At 40.7% G+C, this 20,024-nt stretch overlaps 2 protein-coding genes across 4 annotated transcripts in view; one reads left to right on the top strand and one right to left on the bottom strand.

Moving 5' to 3' along the window:
* Positions 1-14,610, top strand: part of poc5 (POC5 centriolar protein homolog (Chlamydomonas)) — a 71,572-nt gene extending 56,962 nt beyond the window's left edge. Inside the window, exons 11-12 of one of the 2 annotated variants that reach the window (XM_039758415.1) lie at positions 774-953; positions 14,131-14,610. In XM_039758415.1, the coding sequence (XP_039614349.1) occupies positions 774-953; positions 14,131-14,259 (309 nt within the window). In that variant the 3' untranslated portion in view covers positions 14,260-14,610. Of the gene's footprint in view, positions 1-773; positions 954-6,853; positions 7,197-14,130 lie in introns of those variants that run through there. The other variant, XM_039758416.1, reaches the window with a different exon arrangement.
* Positions 14,611-18,141: 3,531 nt separating this feature from the next.
* ankdd1b (ankyrin repeat and death domain containing 1B) overlaps positions 18,142-20,024 on the bottom strand; it is a 79,696-nt gene continuing 77,813 nt past the window's right edge. For both annotated transcript variants that reach the window (XM_039758418.1, XM_039758417.1), the window contains one exon: positions 18,142-19,318. In XM_039758418.1, coding sequence (XP_039614352.1) covers positions 19,263-19,318 — 56 coding nt within the window. In that variant the 3' untranslated portion in view covers positions 18,142-19,262. The remainder of the gene's footprint in view (positions 19,319-20,024) is intronic.

The raw sequence follows: 20,024 nt of genomic DNA on the forward strand, positions 1-20,024 counted from the left end.
GAAAAAATATAAAATGACCATCAATCAGTCTGGAGCTCCATGCAAGATCTTGCCTCATGGGGTGAGGATGATCATGAGAAAGGTGAGGGATCAGCCCAAAACTACACAGGAGGAGCTTCTTAATGATCTGAAGGCAACGGGGACCACCATAGCCACCAAGAACACCATTGGTGACACACTACGCCGTAATGGATTGCAAGGTCCACCTGCTCAAGATGGCACATGTACAGGCCTGGATGTTCACTGCCAAGCTTAAGACGGCACTGTCTGAGAGATTTGGCACGTCAGCATCAAAAACAATGAAAAGCAGACAAAAATAAAAAGTTTCTTTTTTTTTTTTTTTTTTGAGATTTGATATGCAGTGTAAAATACATTAGCAGTGAGGTTTCTAGCTGCCCCCTGGTGGATATCTTAACTAGAAGTCTCTGCCCCAGTTTAACTGCAATTGGTTCACCAAAAAAGCCATTTGATGAAAGGGACTTCATTTTTCTATGTGCAGGAGCCACTGTTACTTAAGAAGCCTTGAGATAAATGTGTTTCCATATTAATACTCGCTGTGATGGACTGGCACCCTGTCCTGCCTTGAGCCCTGCCTGTGCTGCTGGGACAGGCTCCAGCTTCCTTGTGACCTTGCTTAGGACAAGGTGGCTGTAAAAAATGTATGGATGGGTGGATAGATAGTTATACTCGGTTTTATTAAAAAACCACACACACCAGTAGTTTAAATGCAGCAATCAACGCCTTTCTTTAATTTTAATATTTTGTTCTTTCAGCCTCCCACTCGCATAGTGACATCAGTGAAACAGAAAGCAGGGAAGACGATCAGAGCCCGAATCACGGGTCGATCAGACCACGGCCCAAAGGCTAGTAGAGTTGCCGCAAATCTTCGACCTGGGACTACAGCCCCATCTATGAGCTCAGTTATTGTGGAGCGCCACCTACCCTCTAATCAGGTATTCATGTTTATTCAGTCAATTTCCAGCTACTCATTTTATTCTTTATTCTATTTTATATTGATCGATTCTTAAGTGTATTTTGTAATTTGAGGTATGAAGAGAAAGCACATTTTTTATAACAGCTGCACAACACAACACTTATGCCCGTGCCAATCTCAAACAGTCTGAAGTCTCCTGAGAAGGAACCTTTGCTATTCAGCTGTAGTTTAAAGGCCTGTTTTCGTTATGTGTTAGCATTGTGGTGTTTAAATCATTCAGCTGGAGCAGCTCTTTTATTTTTTTTTTTTTCAAATCTATACCTACAATAACGCAGTAACGCAACACAGGCCAGGTAAATTACATTAGAGAAAGTAAAGAAGAGCAAGTCAGTTTTGAGCCTGTTAGTTGGGCTTTCTGTGAAAAATGGATGCTAAATATCATGTACAGTATATGTATTTATGCATAATAATAAAGTCGTTTTTCAATACACTTTCATCACGCCATTCAAAGACTAGTTTCATAAAGAGTAGGCACTATTTTATTTTACAATGTGTGTTAGGAGAGAATCGCTGACTCACTGATGGCTTTGGCATTTTTTTAGTCATTGCCTCATTTTTAAAGGAAGATTTGGTTCCTTTTTTGTTATTTTTTTGCATTAGGAAATTTCAGATCACAACACAAAATATTCAGTTTTAACCATTTTGATTCAGTTTAGCTATGAATGATCCTGTATAAAATCTCTAATCGTTCATAGGAGGAGGTGCATCATTGATCTCATTCTGACATTGTTAATGTTATGCAGACCACTATGGTTAATTTTATAGCTAAATACCAGTTTGTGATGGTATTGCGATTAAAAGAATTCAACCAAAAACAACACTTCTTTACAAGCTTTAAACTGATCTAATTCAGAGAAGCTGAACCTTTTTAAAAGGCACCCCACAAATATTACAGCCTCATGTGTTTGTGTGTACTAAAGCACAATGGCTTCACTCTTAATAATCAGTAGTCAGGGCCCTTTGATCAGTTAATAACCATTAATAGCTAAAATGAACGCAGCATCTAGAAAATATTTAATTTAGCAAAACATAACACGACAGTGTGACGTAAAAGTCTGATTAACTGTCACACACGGCCTATGGACATTCAGATACCAAATTCATTAAATTGCCTGTCTCTAGAACTTCAATTAATCCAAGTTGTTTACTTCTGTTTCTGATAAGGCCCTTTGGCCACTTGCTGCTGGCCTCTTCTCCTAGCTGATGACACAGCTTGTTGTTTTCAAGGCCTGCTGCTTTAGAGATTTCAGTTTCTTTTTTACTCTTCTGCTGAAACACGAGCTCATAAAACTCCCGTTTATGGCTATTACATTTGTGAACACAAGAAAGTAATTGTATTGTAACACTTAGGAAGAACCCTTTTCATTTGATAGTGGTACTTCAAGTGATTAAAGAACTCAATAAATGCCCACTGCAACCTTTAAAAAAATGGGAGACATTCTGTTTGATTTCATGACATTTTAGCTTTACTTCTCTCCCTTTAATCGTTTTATAGTTCCAAAAAGAAACAATCAATTCTGCTGAGTTTTTATGCTTATCTACAAACAATTCCACGGCGGACACTATTACAACCTCCAGAATGTCCTTGCATTTTGACTAAATTATTTACAGCCAGAATTTTTCATAATGGATATCCGCATACTGTAACTCTGTATACTCTGTAGTCCTACACGGCACTCACTTCGAGTCCGCATAAACAAATCACATACGTTACTTTCTCATAGTTTTTAGGAACATAACTTTATCCTCGAAGAACCCTAAACACCAGTGTACAGTAGAGTCTCGCTTATCCGACATAAACGGGCTGGCAGAATGTCGGATAAGCGAAAATGTCGGATAATGGGAGGTGTTAAGAAAAAGCCTATTAAACGTCAAACTTTGTTATAATTTTACACATTACCTCGGAACCTCAGTTCATGAACATCTCTGAACACATACAAATCGGGTTATGACCAAAAAGTTCGCCAAACTTTTGCATCTGTTCACGACCACACACTAGGTATACGAATGAGCCAGTTTCCCTTTCGGTTTGTGCGTGCTGATGATTTCCGCACGTGTTCAGTCTCTCCCTGTGCAGCAACAGAGAAAGAGTGCGAGAGAGACACAGACACACACACGCGCACGAGAGAGAGAGAGACACACACAGGCGCACGAGAGAGAGAGAGAGAGAGACACACACAGGCGCACGCACGTACATGCGAGAGAGACACAGGCAGGCAAGCACACACACACACACACACACACACGAGCGAGAGAGGCACAGACACGCACGCACGAGAGAGAGAGAGACACAGACACACACGCGCACAAGAAAGAGAGAGAGACACACACAGGCGCACGCACGTACATGCGAGAGAGACACAGGCAGGCAGGCGCACACACACACACACACGTGAGCGAGAGAGGCACAGACACGCACGCACGAGAGAGAGAGAGACACAGACACACACGCGCACAAGAAAGAGAGAGAGAGACACACAGGCGCACGAGAGAGAGAGAGAGAGACACAGGCAGGCAGGCGCACACACACACACACACACACACACGTGAGCGAGAGAGGCACAGACACGCACGCACGAGAGAGAGAGAGACACAGACACACACACACGCGCACGAGAGAGAGAGAGACACACACACGCGCACGAGAGAGAGAGAGAGACACACACACGCGCACGAGAGAGAGAGAGAGACACACACAGGCGCATGAGAGAGAGAGAGCGAGAGAGAGACACAGACACGCGCACGAGAGAGAGAGAGAGAGACACACACAGGCGCACGCACGTACATGCGAGAGAGACGCAGGCAGGCAGGCGCGCACACACACACACACACACACACACACACACACGTGAGCGAGAGAGGCACAGACACGCACGCACGAGAGAGAGACACAGACACACACGCGCACAAGAAAGAGAGAGAGACACACACAGGCGCACGCACGCACGTACGTTCGAGAGAGACATAGGCAGGCAGGCGCACACACACATGAGCGAGAGAGACAGAGACACAGACACACACACGTGAGCACGCATGAGAGAGAGAGAGACACACAGGCGTACGAGAGAGAGAGAGAGAGACACAGGCAGGCAGGCGCACACACACACACACACGTGAGCGAGAGAGGCGCACACGCGCACCAGAGAGGGCTGGCCACATAATCCACTGTAATCATGTTTTACAACAAAGCAGAAAAATTTAACTGAAAAAATGAACTTTAAGCAGCAAAATATAGACTATGCTCACGCTCGCAACTTGCAGTTCTTGTTGCCGATTGATGCGTTTGTTTTTTTGTTTTTTTTTGTGGTGGGATGTCGGATAATACAGAATGTTGGATAAGCAAGACTCTACTGTACTCACTTTTTAATTTTTAAAATTTTGTTCCTCATTTATAACTTTTCCCTAGTAAATGTTTTGCTTATCCATCAACCCCTTTTGTCACTGCTGCTCACTAAGGTTTTCCAGAACGTATAAAGGAATATGTTTGGAACTTGTTGTGCTGTCATTGCTGATTGGTTCTTTGTTGTAAGTCCCTCTCACTCATTCTCTCTGTCCAGATTCCTTTGTCACCCCATATATTGCTTCTCCTGGGTCTTTCTGTGTGTTCTCTCAGTGCAGTCCTGCAGATGACGTTCTTTCTGGGCTCCTTCACTGCCATGTTGGCAATGGCCTTTCTCTCAGACATTCAAATTCTTTTTCTGTAGATTCCTGGAATTCCTCTTTCTATAATTTGATTCTTCTTGAGCTCTCTGCATTATAAACTAATAGGTCATCTAGTGCAGACATTAAGTGTGTGTGTGTGTGTGTGTGTGGCCGGATGGCAAGTAGTCGGAGGTAACAGCAGCTTCATCTCTCTCTGCCTTTTTTTCTCTTTTTCCTAATCCCAGCCCCCTCTAATTGTCACTCAGGTTCTACCTTCATTTCTTTGTATTTTGTATTTTTCCTCTGAGATTTCATTTCGGTATTCTTTTATATACATTTTTTTTTTTTGGAAAAACAGTTTTTGAGTTGTTTTTTTTTTTACATTGTGTATTGATTATAGTTAATAAACATTTGATCACCAGAGATTGGCGAGTACAAATGAATACTAATGACCCCTATCTGTTTTCATTCATCACCTTAGTAATTCTCTTTGTATCGATGTACAGCTCATGCATGACAATTTAGATTTCACTGATTTGAATCTTTCCCACTCAATGAATAAAAAAAAAAAGCTACGCAACCAAGGAAAGCAATGCAGTGAATATGTAAATATTTAAAAACACGCACCAGATACTCCAGTTTGGACAACCTGCATAAAAATACATATTTTAAGACCGATGCAGAATCGTGTTTTTATAACCGCATTATTGCATTCATTTTTGTACTATATTTTTGCATATACAGTACACCATTTTTTTAGAACTTGAACAGGCCATTCAGCCCAACAAATTCTTAATTCTTCCAAAATAACATCAATTTAAGTTTTGAAGGTCCTTAAAGTCCATCATCGTCGCTCATCAAACTTTAAATATTTTTGGTTTTTAATTAACATCACCATTTTTTTACACGTGGCCAAGCAAATGTTACTTGGTGTAGGGCAATCTTGAGTGAAAAAAGTAAAGTTCTTGATACAGGAAAGCAAGAAAACTAATTCCCAATGACCACAGAGTGTTTACTCAGTAAATTGTGTACAGGGAGGTATTACCTGCTTAAATATGTGATTTCATTAAAGAGGGAGATAATTCAAGTACACAAGAGTGTATATACACCCAGCATTTAAGCGTATAACTTGCATGTGGTGTTTGTCCAGTTTCTTCTTCTTCTTTTGCGCTTACAGCCATAGGTGCTGTGTTCCCTGTCCAATATTACAGCCTTCTTTTCCCATACGGCAGGGCATGTATGGCCAGTATGTACATTGTGGCCACTGGGGGGCACACCAGTTCTCCAAACCCGACACAGACAGACAGCAGGTACAAGTCCAGTAACACACAGGCTTTATATTCCACTGGTGGAAACCCTTTACTTCATTCGCCACCTCCACAGCACAGTACAAAAGCACCAGTAACGACAATAAAGCACGTTCTTTCTCTTGTTTCTTTCCCTCTCTGTCTCCTTCCGCCTCCACTCCTCCTCCAGTAAACTTCGTCCCTCCTTTTATGCTACATCTGACAGTACTCCAGGTGGCTCGTCAGTGAGGTCTACAATCACTCCCAGGTGTGGTGAAAGCCCAGCAAAGTAGGGATCTGCAGCCCCCATGGAGCCCTATGGGAATCCGAGGCACCACTGCAACCCAGGGGGGCTGCCATCTAGCACTCTGGGAAAAGGCAGCACCCTGTGCATATCTGCTCCCCCCCATCCTTCCTTTACGAAGGCGTCCATCACAACTTATTATACACAACTTCTAGCAAGTTGTTTCTTTTTCTTTCTCTTATTATAGTAGTCATGGAGTATTTATTAGCTGACTTACTTCCCTAAGTAACACATTTAGATCTTAAGTTTGCAGTATTCTGTCAGTTTTATGTCACAATTAAATTGTTAACATTTTTTTTGACAGTCTGTTTTAGTCCAGAGATGTGCCAATGAATACAAAACCTATGCAGATCTGTAAACTTCCAACAACGTCCAGTTTTTAATCACAAAGTTTCAGTCGTACTTTGTCTTATTCATACCCCGTAATCTCAAGTACCATCAAGTGTTGCTTTACATAGAAGGGTGAATTACAGAAAAAGACCAGCTTTTAGATGCACTTTTTGTTGCCCTCTGTTTTTGCTGTACCAAGCAGACACTAAAATAAGTGCTATTATTCATTTTAATATTTTGAGTAACAAGATGAATGAAGGCTTGTGTATCATATAACAATACCGTGTTTTTCTGCAGGATCGTTGAGGACCAGATAGAATCGACCTTTCATATGTGACTTGAATACTAAAGAGGTGGCAAGAAGACTCAAAACATACAAAAAAACAATCAAACAAACAAAAAAGAAAGAAAGAAAGAAAGACTGGAGGTCTTGTCATTAACACAGAAATGCAGCTTAACGCACAGGAGAAATTTCAGCCGCTAAAAATTCTTGAAAGTCGTGAAATAGAAAAAGCTTCCTGCAGGGGAGGTCAGGCCCTTTCCTTGACGACTGTGTGGGCTGCTGGTTTTTATTCCCTTTCGGCTCTTACCCAGAGACTGATTCATATTTTCAGCTTAATTTCTTATTTTAAAAAAAAAATATTGAGCAGTGCATGGTATAGTTCAGAATTATTTCTGTAACAGTCAGTGTATCGGAGAGCTCGTTTCCTAAGGTGTTGCACATAATTTGTTTTTTTAAGAGATACCAATTTGTTGACTAAGCTGTGTATGACAGTCGTACCATCATTTTGTTTTTATATTGAATAATTCACACTTAGCCAGTTTTACAGTACTAAGAAAAGAAAAAACATTGTAGGGCCATGTCATGACTAGAAGAAATTCAAAAGGCAAATGTTACATTTTTTCATTTGCTATTGTTAATTTTACAAGAATCAGTAGTGAATATGTGACATCAGCAGTTATTTTACTCAATGGTTTTTTTTTTTGGTTCAGTACAGACACTGAAATTTTTCACAATTTGTGTCCACTTTCTGAAAAAAGTGGTGTTGGTTTTGATTTGTGTTGCTTTCAGGATCGATTAGGTGTCAAGCTAAGCTGAACTGCATCTCATGTTTTTTTATCTTTTTATACTTATAGATAGAAAAGTTTTTGTCTTTAAGGTTACAAGGAACATTTTGGTGAGAAACGGGCAATTCTGTCCAGCATCACTCAGCCGTTCCTATTCATCTACCTGACAAAACGAGATTTGCAGGCCCGCTTAATCCAATTCAGGATTGTGGTCGGATGGAAGCTTCTAGGAGCTTTAGGCAGGAAGTGACACTGGCAAACATCTACAGAGTAATGAACCAAAATGTGAAATACTCGGGGTACCCTGATGTGTATCACGAATGGAAAACGCCAAGAAACCTTCACAACAACACATTGGGCAATAGTCGACACCACGGGTGGCCAAAACGTGCTGGAAGTCTTTGTGTTTCCAGTTGTCATATGTGGTCATCTTGTCTAACAGTAATAGCTGTGGGCAGAAGAGACTGACGCTCTACTTCAGCCATTTAGAGAGAAGTATGCTGTGGTACGTGGTTTTAGTCTGGAAGTGCGCCAGTGATAATGGCTACAAGACACTTGGCACATTTTTTACAATGAATCAGACCCACACATACCAACTGTGCCATCTGATCTAGGAATTGTGTTAAATATCCGGAGAGTGCTGGTGCAGTACATGTAAATGTATTCTAGGGTCTGCGAGTCTCCTCTTCAAGGCCGTGCAACTGAAGATGAACATGTGGTTAGTCTAAACTTGATGTGTTTACACAGTCCAGAGCTGTAATGCCAGGTCTCAGATTGTAAAGTACATAAAACATTAAACGATAAGTAGGCAGCAAAATAGGGGTAGTAGAAAACATACAACTTGCAAAGAATTACAACTGTGCAAAGTGGAATTGCATAATTCACAAACGGCATTATTTAGATGAGAAGTGTCGGACAGTCCGCTGACATGCTATTAAATATGCACCATCATGGCAGACGGCTACAAATCGGAGCTCATGGCAGACGGAGACCAGGATGGTACAAGTTTGTGAGGGAAATTTTAAAGAGAGAACACTTTTCTGCACCCAAATCCCTCTACGCTAAAAATCAGTGCACTGCCTAGATTTAGGTCTGCTGAACCCAATTCTGAAACTGGAGTTTTTTTATCACAAGCCGCTTCTGAGAGAAAGTGGATTGAGTGAAAAAATATTTTATGGTGCAAGTTTTCTTTAAGCTTAAAATATATTTTGAACTCAAAAGAAGCAGTCTTCCTCATTCTTAACCTTAGTTGAGATAGAAGTGACCTACATTCAAGTATTTGCTACCTTTTGCTCTTTTTTATTCTCTCTTCTTATTCCTGTAAAATAGCCAGGAATTGTTATCTAGCGGGTCAGATGGATGCCCTTTTTTTTTTTTTTTTTTGCCCAGAGACCGTTGTTGTTTAAGTAGATTTTCAGAAGCGTGCAAGGTGAGGTCGATCCATCCGTTGTCTTGACCAGGTAACAGGTAAGCAAGCAAGCGGTGGAGGTATACCCAGCATGCTTTAAGAGGTCTTGACAGAATATAAAAGGAAGGTGGGCGAGACTGTGATGGGTCATTCCACCCTGAGACCCCTTCAGAGGATTATTAGAGGAAAAAAAACTACCAAGTGACTACTTTGTGTAAGTTTTGCTAATTTTAAAAATTATGTGTAACATATCATATCAGTCTAAATTATGAATTTTAAAAAAGTTTTTTTTTTCTTCATTTGAAACCTCCATCTCTCAAAAACTGGAAGTGATAGAGTAATTCTCATGCCAGGTTTGGTTTCAGCGCCTTCAGATCTGTAATGAACACCTAAATCTTTTGACAGGAGAAAAAAACTTTTCTTTTTTCTTTTTTTTTTTGCAGACCAGCATAATTTGCAAAATTTGGGTGTGACACAATATGACAGTGAGAGTCGTGTGACAGAGGGAACAGCGATTTAAAAACAAAACCATGAGAAGGGCACTAAAGAAAGTGTCAGTCTGAACATCAGGTCAGGGGGCACCTCACAAATAGACGTAGGAGAGCAGCAGCCGCCCCTAAAGTGGGATGAACTGTGTAGCTCTGGAGCAGAAAGACGGCCAGTGAACACAGGGGTCTTCCCCCATAGCCACTGGGCCACTCAACTTTAAAAGAAGTCGTGAGTGGCATGAGAGGGATGAGGATGGCAAGGCTGAAATGTAGAGAGCCCGCATCAAAAAGAATAAGATATCATTGCAGTTAGCGGCCTGATTGGACACTGGGATTTGGGGGGATTTCTCCTGTAGTCTGTCCGGCTAGCAGACTTACATCCTGCACGCTGAATCTAGCAGCCCGAGTTGGCATCCAACAGCTCTACTGGCACAGAGGTGGGCAAAGTCAGTCCTGGGGGGCCACAGAGGCTGCAGGTTTTTGTTCCAAACCAGTTGCTTCATTAGAAAACCATCCTTGTCAATAATTTAATTTCACGGCTTCTTAGTGCTTTAACTCTGCCATGTCAGGTCATTCTCATATCCTAGATTTTCTTCCCCTTTCTAAGGATATCATCCAAATGATTTGAAGGCTAAAATGGATGAGCAATTCTCACTCCACCCTCCTTGCACATATTTAATTAAATCAAATAGTGCAGGATGAATAAACACAGGTGTAAATGGAGGACTGCTGGTTTCTTTTGTCATTTGCATCTTACTGCTTTTAAGGAGCAAACAAAAAGCGAGAATATGACTGTTTAAGACTAAAATAAGCAATAAGGGTTCAAAATTTTAACAAACGAGACGACTTAAGTGAAGCACAAGTGTTACTTGAGCAATACGAGCTTCCTATTAAGCAATTGGGTTGGAACAAAAACCCGCAGCCACTGCGGCCCACCAGGAATGACTTTGCCCACCCCTGCACTAGCAAAAGGGAAGCCATCCAAGTTAACTTCCATTTGGCTCGGATTATTTTCTTGTGTACCAAAACAAAGCCAAAGACGTCCCTGAGGTGGCATCTTATAGTGATTTACTGGTAGGAAGACAGGCTTGTGTGACAAATGACAGTTCTGTTTTCCTCCCGTGCCAACAAGTTGCAAATAATCAGGTATTTCTTATTTAAACATTTCAACTGCATAAATAGAATATGCTGTTTTTTCAGGGTGTTCTGCACCTTTGATGGGAAGCAGTGTTAACAGAACAAATACGACAGAAAAAGTTCCAGCGGTTATGGTGTACGGATCTGCTACCCCGCTGACTTCTCTGTGCGCGCCTCGCGTTGCTTCCAGTAATGTGGCAGCTTGTTTGGGAATGGCTATTCAATTGGTTTTTCTTCCATTTTCATGGACATTTTGATAAGGTTTGTTGTCATTCAGTGTGGGTTCTCATTGAAGCCCATTTTGTTATCTGTTTTCTACAAAAATAAGAGAGACAGTTTTTTGCTTTTTTTTTATGCAGCCATAACTCCAGACAATACAGGCTAAATGACAAATACACCTCCATAAAATATCTCTTTTTGTATTTGTGTATTTCTTTAAAATTGTCACTCCAAAATACTGGAATCGCACAGAAGACAGATATCTGTATGTAAGCAGCATCTGATGATTAAAATATGGAATTCATTTTGAGATGATTTCTTGATTAAATTGGTCCAGTAATCATTTTACCGAGAAAGCCTAAATTGGATTTATTAGCTCTTGGAAAATAATCCGTGTGCCCAAGCCTTCTGACCATAAAGCAGTCCAATTTATTTTTGAGGAAAGCAGCACTTTAACAGAGAGGAGTTTGTGGGCTACAGCATCACATGCAATCATACGGTAGTTAGTTACCTGTTCATCTTACTCCTTTTGGTGGGCTCGTGCCTGCTGTGTCGTTTCTATCACATCGGTGTGTTACTATTAAAAATCTGGTACCCCACACAAATTAGACATTCAGGAATTCATTTGGAGGAAGTTGGAGTGACTGTGCACAGCTAGTCATCCAGGCATAAACGAAACATTTTAATTATTTGGGTATACTGGGGGCTTTGCTCGGCAACCCCACCCCTCCCCCGCCAGCACTACGTGCCATTGTGATGGGGGGTGGGCTGAACGCACCACAAGGAAACCCGGCCGCGGCTCCGAAACCCCCTCTTAAACGGTGATGCAATGGGAAACAACTTATTTTTTTTTTCCCTCCTCTTTGCTCGATCAGCTGCTGTCTTACTGCTGCTGCTGCTGCTGCTGTGCCGTGTGATCTTCACCTCGCACGCCGCTTCAAACATTTAAAAGCCTGTACAGCAGGCTTTTGTCTCACTACCTTGTCTACCCCAGACTTCCTCAAACACTATTCGATCACTTTTCACTGTTACATTATTACACCGAGTAATATCTTCCGTTCGTATGCACTAATGTGATTTTTACTCTCATTTTTTTTTTTTAAGACTTTTGAATTTTCCTACTTCCATTATCTCTAGCCTGCTCTGCATGTTTATCACAGGACTTGCTTCCAAAGGTTCTAAGTATGACGTGACGTGACTGTCTCGCGGGACGTGAAAGTGTCTCTCTGTAGCTCTCTTCAAAAGATCACGTCTTGTCACAGGAAAAAAGTCTCGTATTGTCGCCAGATTTTTTTTTTTTTTTACAATAGAGAGATTTTTAAACCCTTTTGATGTGTTTAAGGGTCACAAAGTAGTTTTCAGCATTCATTTCAAAATGTCCATTTGATTTTAAAAGGAAATTTAAACTCTAACAGAGAATAAGCAACTGTTACGTTGAGAATGTAAGCACTCTGTGAATGCAATGGTTTACCTTATTGATTTGTGATTTATGGCTGATATGAATTTCCATGTTTGCTTATCACACAGCACTGTCATTTAACTGTAAGATGTGAAGCCCATTCAGTTTTTCATTTATCTGCAAATCTGAAAGCTCTTCCTTTAAGTGCCAGCCATATGAGCGCTCAGTGGAACGGACCTGGGTATAATGTAGCTGGACTGCAGGAATTAAAATGCCACCTCTCTCCAAGGTGTGTGTCGTGGCTCGATTGAGATCTGATGACCCCTTTTAGACTGTCGTGTCAGCTGTATGGAGACAGAAAGCACTTGTCCATGCAGACTTGTACTAAATGCGGTTGCTGTCGTTCCCCGACTTACCTCAGAATGTGATTGGAAAATAAATAAATCAAATGAACCGATTCTGATCATTGATCAACACATGACCTTTACAGTATTTTCAATTCAATTTCTTTCAAGCACCTGAGTGTTCCTTTCTTAACCCACCACATGACTTTTGCATGAATGTTTTTTAGCGCGTTTTTACTGTGGCTGTCCGTGCAGGAGTGCCAGGTGTAAAGGCCCATAGATGATAGTGTGACTGAATCAGTTCTGGTTTCTAGCATGACTTGATGTGTTCAAATGTGAGGTGTTCTGTGCAACTCAAGTGGTGCCACCACTTCTCTCCTGTTTGGAACGGCTAAGGGACTCCCGGTGGTAAAGTAGACCGCAGTATACAGTAGGCTTGTTTGATATGATTGATGGCAGTTTTACATCACCATGACATCCAATCAAGTTGCCCCCAACAACATTGCAGAAGTATTTTTCTTAATAACTCCTGTGTACTGTGACTCTGTGATGACCCCATCTGCTGCTTGATGACCACTCGCAACAGGAGTTGTCACACACATGAAGATGTCATCAACAGAGTGAACAATCTGCTCATTTGCTCGAGAACACACCGTCAGTGCTCCCCAGTGTTGGCTACATGGATGTGCAGATGCTGGTGGTGCTGGTAAGACACATCTGAAAGACTTCAGCACAGCGGGTAATAATTGTAATCCCCTGCCATTCATTTTTAAAACAAGGAACTGCTGATATTCGTGGTTTTCTTTCAAAGAGCACATAAATTGGGCTCAGCGTCGTGGCCTGTCCCTTGAACGTGAACGAGTCTCGCTCTGCGGTTTAGTGCGGCTGCTGTGGATTAAGCTGAAGTAGGGCTGTTTGTTTGATTTGACAGCCACTTGTTGTAGTCAGCCTTACTAATGTTCATTTTTTGTGATGCATGTTTTTTTTTTAGGAAATGTAAAAAAAAAGGTTTATTGAAAATGAACTGCTTCATAAATGTGTCACATTAGAAAGTCTTTCAAGTTCCTTCGAGTCGCATAACCATGTTGTGTAGTGAAGCTCAAGTGTGCCACTCGGTGGTCGTATGTAGTAATGTTTGTATCATATGTATAAAATGCCTCGGTAAGGCTGATGAGTTTGGTGCTGTAATAGTCCTCAAAAACAGATCATACTGCACGCCGTCGGTGTCTCTCTCTCTTTCTAACAGGCCACATTACATTTATTAAGTAATAGTTCACATTTTAAATTCACAGTAAAAGAGTTAAAACTTCAAATCTGGCTGATATGCGGGTTTGCAGTCTGTTGCAGTTTCAAAATGACTTGGCACACTAAGTAAACATTTGGTTGCATTTTGAATTGCCTGCAGCATTTAACAGATGAAATGGCTAACACTGTTCTGCATCATTGATGTTAGGAGTTTGTCAAAAGAGCCACCTGTCTGTCTTGTTTAAATGCCCTCTTTATCGTTGTAGCCAACAGTTGACCAGGCGCCAGCAGCTCCCTTACCCCAAATGGCGGCCGCCTCGGGAAAGGCTTTGGGACACGGCGGAAGAACGCAAAACTCCTCAGCAAATGTGCAGGCCATAAAATTAGTTGAGTAAATCTTGAAGCTTTACGAGTGTCGAGTAAGGGACCCGTTCAGTCTTGGCTACGTATCAGAAAAGTTCTAATCTTTCTGCGTTGGAGAAATTGCTTTGAATGTAGACCAATTATGACTTTTTTTTCCCCTCTAAAGTATCAGGTTTTTATGGTATTGTTAATGTATTTACTTAATTAAATCTTGTAAATATAACACAATCATTTTATTTTGTATTAATCACCATGAATTACTTATTTTTGTATATTTTGGAATTATTTATAAATGACTGTAAGATCTTCTGTAAACCTCTTGTAAGCACAAATGGCGAACCCTTTAAGTGTTTTTAATAAATTATTTGTATTTCCTGTTTTAATTCAGAATTTCTTTCATCTTTTTGTCTCCGTTCTAATCTCAAATATAAATAGCTGGGTTTTTAAAAGTGGTCAGTGACAAGTCACTTCATGTCAGGTCTATAGATATGGGATTCTACATTTACTTTTTTTTTTTAAAGTAATGTGTCCAAAAACCACATTTTTATTTTAGATTTGATTTTGTTTTATATAGTAGACCAGTGATTCCCAAACTCGGTCCTGGGGACCCCCGGTGCCTGCAGGTTTTTGTTCCAATCAGCTTCTGTTTTTAATTGGACTCCTGGGCTAATTAAGTGATGTGTTATTTCAAAAGTTCTGTGTTTTGGGAACAGAAAATGTAAATGTAGTAAGCAGTTATATGGGAATAAAGTATTTGTTTCATTTTAACAATATTTTCCTCTTGATTTTCATTCTCCTTCTTCTCCTGGTGTTCTAATTGTTTAATGTATCCATTATTTACTAATCAGTGGCTCTGACACTAAAGTACTTGCAGCCTTTCATGATTCAGTGTTGTCTGCCTTGGTGTCTGCTCTGCTCGTTTTTTAATTGTCATTAATGAGATATAAAGAAGGGAACAAACTGCACAGACAAAGGGAAAAATATAATGAAATCAACAAAAGAGAGTTAAGCATTTCAATCTCTAGCAAAAACAGAAATATTTCTAAATGTCTTAAATGTAAAAATCACGCTGCTGTGCTTTTCTGAATGTAGAATATGAGAAAAAAATAGCAGCTAATTCAATGTGATCAGCATTAGTAGGTGTTGTCACTGATTATGAACCTGTCTGGAACAAAAGCCTGCAGCCACAGGGGTCCCCAGGACCGAGTTTGAGACGCACTGTAGTAGACATTTTGTGTTGCAGTTGTTAGCCCTGAGGCCGTACAGTTCTGGGTTTAAAAGACCTGACTGTGTGGATGAGTTTTATTAACCGACTTCTCTGAGCTGGCCTGTAGCCTCCTTTAGTGTTATGTTTGCCCCCGGAAAAAAGAGTGAAAAAGATTGAAATTTGGTACATATTAGTATAAAAAGTCAACATAATTTCAGTAGCAAAAGGTACCGTATGTCTAGTGTCCACTGCTGTCTGGATGCAGATTTAGTACACATCCTTTGTATGACATGTTTTGAGACGGTCACCAAAGCACGGTCTGACGTCATAGTCAGGGTAGCAGAAGTCTGTTTCTTTGCACGCTTATATTTTTTGCTGTTTCTTGCGCAAAAGAGGGTACGATGGCAGTGTGTGATCTGCACAATTGACGCACCTTATTGAAGGCCACCACAACACAAGACTTGGTGACTTCCACATTTTACCTGACATGAACCACAGTTGCTAATTTGTGAACAGTGCTTAGGGGACGAGCATCTTTCTGATCATTCTCCTTGATCAGTCATTTGGCCTTTTTGATACACAACTACCTGCACCCTGATGAGAAGCTTCCCATGACTGAAGTCCCCAGGCACACCACATCAGTTCGGTCGTACAGTACCGTATACATCAGTTGAGTGTCCATGTCAACATCTGATGACCAATTCACGTTCTAACATTCACTTGATTCAGCTAATGGTTCAGTTTCAGTTTGTTCTAAAACTGGCCTTACAGCTTCTCGTTTATACGCCATTGTGCTTTGGTAGAAGGCTGTACCCCACTCATGAATATTTGAGTTACGTTACTGTGGTAAACCGCATAGAAATATAATTTCCTTGCAGCATAATTTTATCAACAAGAAGGCATTAAATTACTGTCCCGAGAGTTATTCAGGCTTAATATACTTTAAAGTAGATGATTACACGTCACCCTGAGTCTGACTCGGGCTTAACCGAATTTATATAGAATTCCGCCTCCAAGTCACAGTTTAGGTAAGCGAGTGTGAGGATCCCCTTATAGCTGACTGGTGCCTTCTACAGTTTAGGTCCTGCCTGACACTTGGCGCCGCTGTTATGAGTTCTGCCTCAAACACAACCACACAGGAATACGTTTGATCAGAAAAAAAAAATGTATCTTAAACAAAAATGTTACCAAAAAAATGTAACTGACTTTACCCCTCATTAATTATAATATGAGGAATGGCAAAAACATAGAGGTAGTAAACAGATTGTGTTGTGTTGCAAAGTTATGACAAAAAAAGGTTCTAAATTATATTCTACTGAAGACATCATAAGTACAGATGAAGGAGTGACTGTGAGAAAAACGAAGAAAGAAAGATGAAGTGAAGGGATGGAGCAGGTAAGCCTCGTCGGGTGTAAATGGTCAGTTTTTAGGAAGCAGCAGACATATTTGTTACATTAAGTTATTCTATGTTAATTAGTGTTCTTATTTTAATTCTTTGTCTTTTTTTCTTTTTCTTCATCATGTAAAGCACTTTGAGCTACATTATTTGTATGAAAATGTGCTTTATAAATAAATGTTGTTACTGTAACAAAAAAACCCTATATACATAATATCATGCTGCAGTGCTTCCCACCCAACACAAAACACTTAAACACATAAGCTACTACTACAAAAACTTAAGCAAGAGAAAAAAAAAATGTATTTGTAGTCCTTTAAATATTATTTGTACGGAATGTCGAGCTCAGTCTGCAGTGGGGAATGAGGCGTCGACCATACCTCCTACTCCGGGAAACGTGCAGATTAGCAGTTCCTTGTGCTGGCCCATCAGGTCCACTCCCGTATACTTTTCACCAGTCTTGAAATGAACCCGGGTTCACCTGACGTTTTCCTGGCGGTGTCAATCCTTTCTTTCCTGCCTTTCCCTGTGATGGCGTCCACTTCTCTCTTGACTCTGCACTTCTCCTCTCCTTTTTCCTGCCACCCATTTACATGTCGTTGGCTCCTCCCTGTACATTCTGTTGGCTCCTCCCCCTGTACAATTGGCCAGCCTTACAAATGAAGCCATTCCACTAATAACAGGAATGGGAAAAGGTACAAACTCACAGTGACACACACATATTCCAGACGACCATTACAGAGTAATATAATAAAATCTCTCTTATTGCAAAATAGCAATTTTGTTACTAAAACATATAAAGTACCAGAAGTAAGTTGCATATTTGTTCGACATTTTCTGATTGGGTTGGGATTGTGGCGGCTTTTGGATTTCATTTCCCCAATACACAGTCTAAAATGATGACATTTGAAGCGTTTCCTTCCAGATTTGTACCGTTTAACAACACAGTTGAATGCTTTATTTTTAAGCTGGTTGATACTTACCCAGCATCCACTGCTCCGACTACGCACAACCCCGTCACTTTGCCGCTACCTCTTGTTTCTTCTCGTTTCTTTCTGTAAGGAGACAACAGATTTCACTACAATATGTTTTACAGATTGGCCTGCTGGTAAACAGTTGCATCACATAACTTTCAAGTCAGACATACTGTACATTTCAGTAATTGTGGCAGAATGCCTAAATGTGAATATCAGAAAGTCTTGCATCATAGCCCCTTTCCAAATGGAGATTGGTGTATTATTTTTGGTTTTTCCGGAGTCCCATTTAATGGATACAATGATTTCTTCACCAAAGAACACCACTGAAACTTTATTTTTATGTACCAAAATAATTTAATTCAACACTTTTTCAAAATAAAACATTGCCATGGCCAAAGGAAAAGGTAGTGAGATTTCTCGACCTGTCCGTAACACTTCCTATTTTAGTAAAAACGTAAAGAAACATAATCCCTTCTGTTGTGCATATTAATAAACAAATACAAACAGCTTTCTTTAAATAAGTGACACATACTGCTACATAACCCAAACAAACATGCTACAGTGCAGCTGTTTGACCCCTGGCTTTCATAAAATCGTTCTGCACTAATGGCTAGCATGAAAATCGCCATCAATAATGGAGTAGAATTCAGGTATATAAAAAAAATGATGTGTGTGAATTTACTGGTATTCACCAAAATGTCAGCATTATGACTTGGTTATGGAATATACCTTCTTATACTTCTTCATCCCTGAATTGCAATCTACATTATTAACCCCATACATTCCAGAGTCTAACCTGATAGGACCAGGGGCCTTCACACCCACCCACATTCACTTACAGCAGGCCACTTATAAGCCCCAGTTACCCTAAAATGCACATCTTTAGGCTGCGGGAGGAAAATTACCACAAAACAACAAAATGCCCTGGATCTGAACCACAGGACCACCACTGCAAACATGTAGGTCTTTTCTGATTGAGCTTTCTTTAGAGTCTGATAGCTTAAGAAATTGCCCGACTTATCATGTAAACCGTGTTTCTCAACCTTTCTGATGTTGTGTCCCATTTATTGTCCCCCATGTAAGTGTCTTCACGGCCTCCCATTCCCAGTGTTGAATTGATCGTGTAAATCAGAGTTCCCCCCTGCTGCTGAACTGAGCGTGGTAGCCGCTCACTTGAGTACGACCCACCAATGGCAGACCACAACCAGATCCACGGGCTGAGGAACACTGAAGTAACAGATACTCCACGTTAAGATAATCTCATTTAAAGAGCTGAACAAGCAAAGGCCATAGTAGTGACTTCTCATTGCTAATTTCCAGGCAGCAGTAAAAAGTCCATAATTTTTTTTTCTTCTTTTCATTGATACAACAAAATACTGTTTCTAGAAGGTCCCTGTACAGTCTGTCAGACAAAAATGTGAACTTTTCCCAGGAGGCTCATTTAGTGATCAGTTTTCAGGAAATGGTGCATTTCTTTGCTTCTGGTCCAGCATTTTCGTCTCTGATTTTCTCTGTTAAGAACATAAGAAAATAAAAAAAGCTGTTAATATAAATAAGCATGACACTGGCATCAAATTACTGCAGGGGGCTCTCATGAGGTTCCCCCAAACCCAAATGATGACCAGAAAGACCCTATTATTGTCTGGAGTTTTTAACAAAACAAGTGAACAATAGGAGCGGGAGAAAAATAAATACATGAAAGTTGTGAAAATCCCAAAGATCAAGCCTTGTAGCCTCTGAACACACACACACACACACACACGCAGACGGGCTGCCCATGGGGTGGTTGGCCCACTTACCCACTAACCCTTTGCTTTGTTCATAACATAATTTCAGTCCTTCTCTCTCCAAACAGGTGATCTTCCTCCCATCCATTAAGCCCTCATCACAGCTACCTCTCCTCCCCAATCTCCCTATTTACTGAGTGACAGGGGGGCTTTACATGTTGGTCCAGAAATGCTTTCAGGTAACCTGCCCTCCATTCAAAGGCCTGCTGGTGCCCCTCTGAAACTCAACCCCAGTGACACCAGGTCTCCCTTCCATACCACCGAGCCTGACTGGGGACTACCGGACTGTTCTCCCCAGTATGCGTGTGAGTCTAACCCACAATGCTCTTGCTAATGGTCTGGGGGACATTTGCAAAGGTAATAAAGCTGTTACTAGTCCCATCTTTAATTGGATTCTTGTAATCATTCACACAAATAGATGGATGAGGTC

The sequence above is a fragment of the Polypterus senegalus genome, chromosome 7 (assembly GCF_016835505.1).
Source record: "Polypterus senegalus isolate Bchr_013 chromosome 7, ASM1683550v1, whole genome shotgun sequence".
Lineage (NCBI taxonomy): Eukaryota > Metazoa > Chordata > Cladistia > Polypteriformes > Polypteridae > Polypterus > Polypterus senegalus.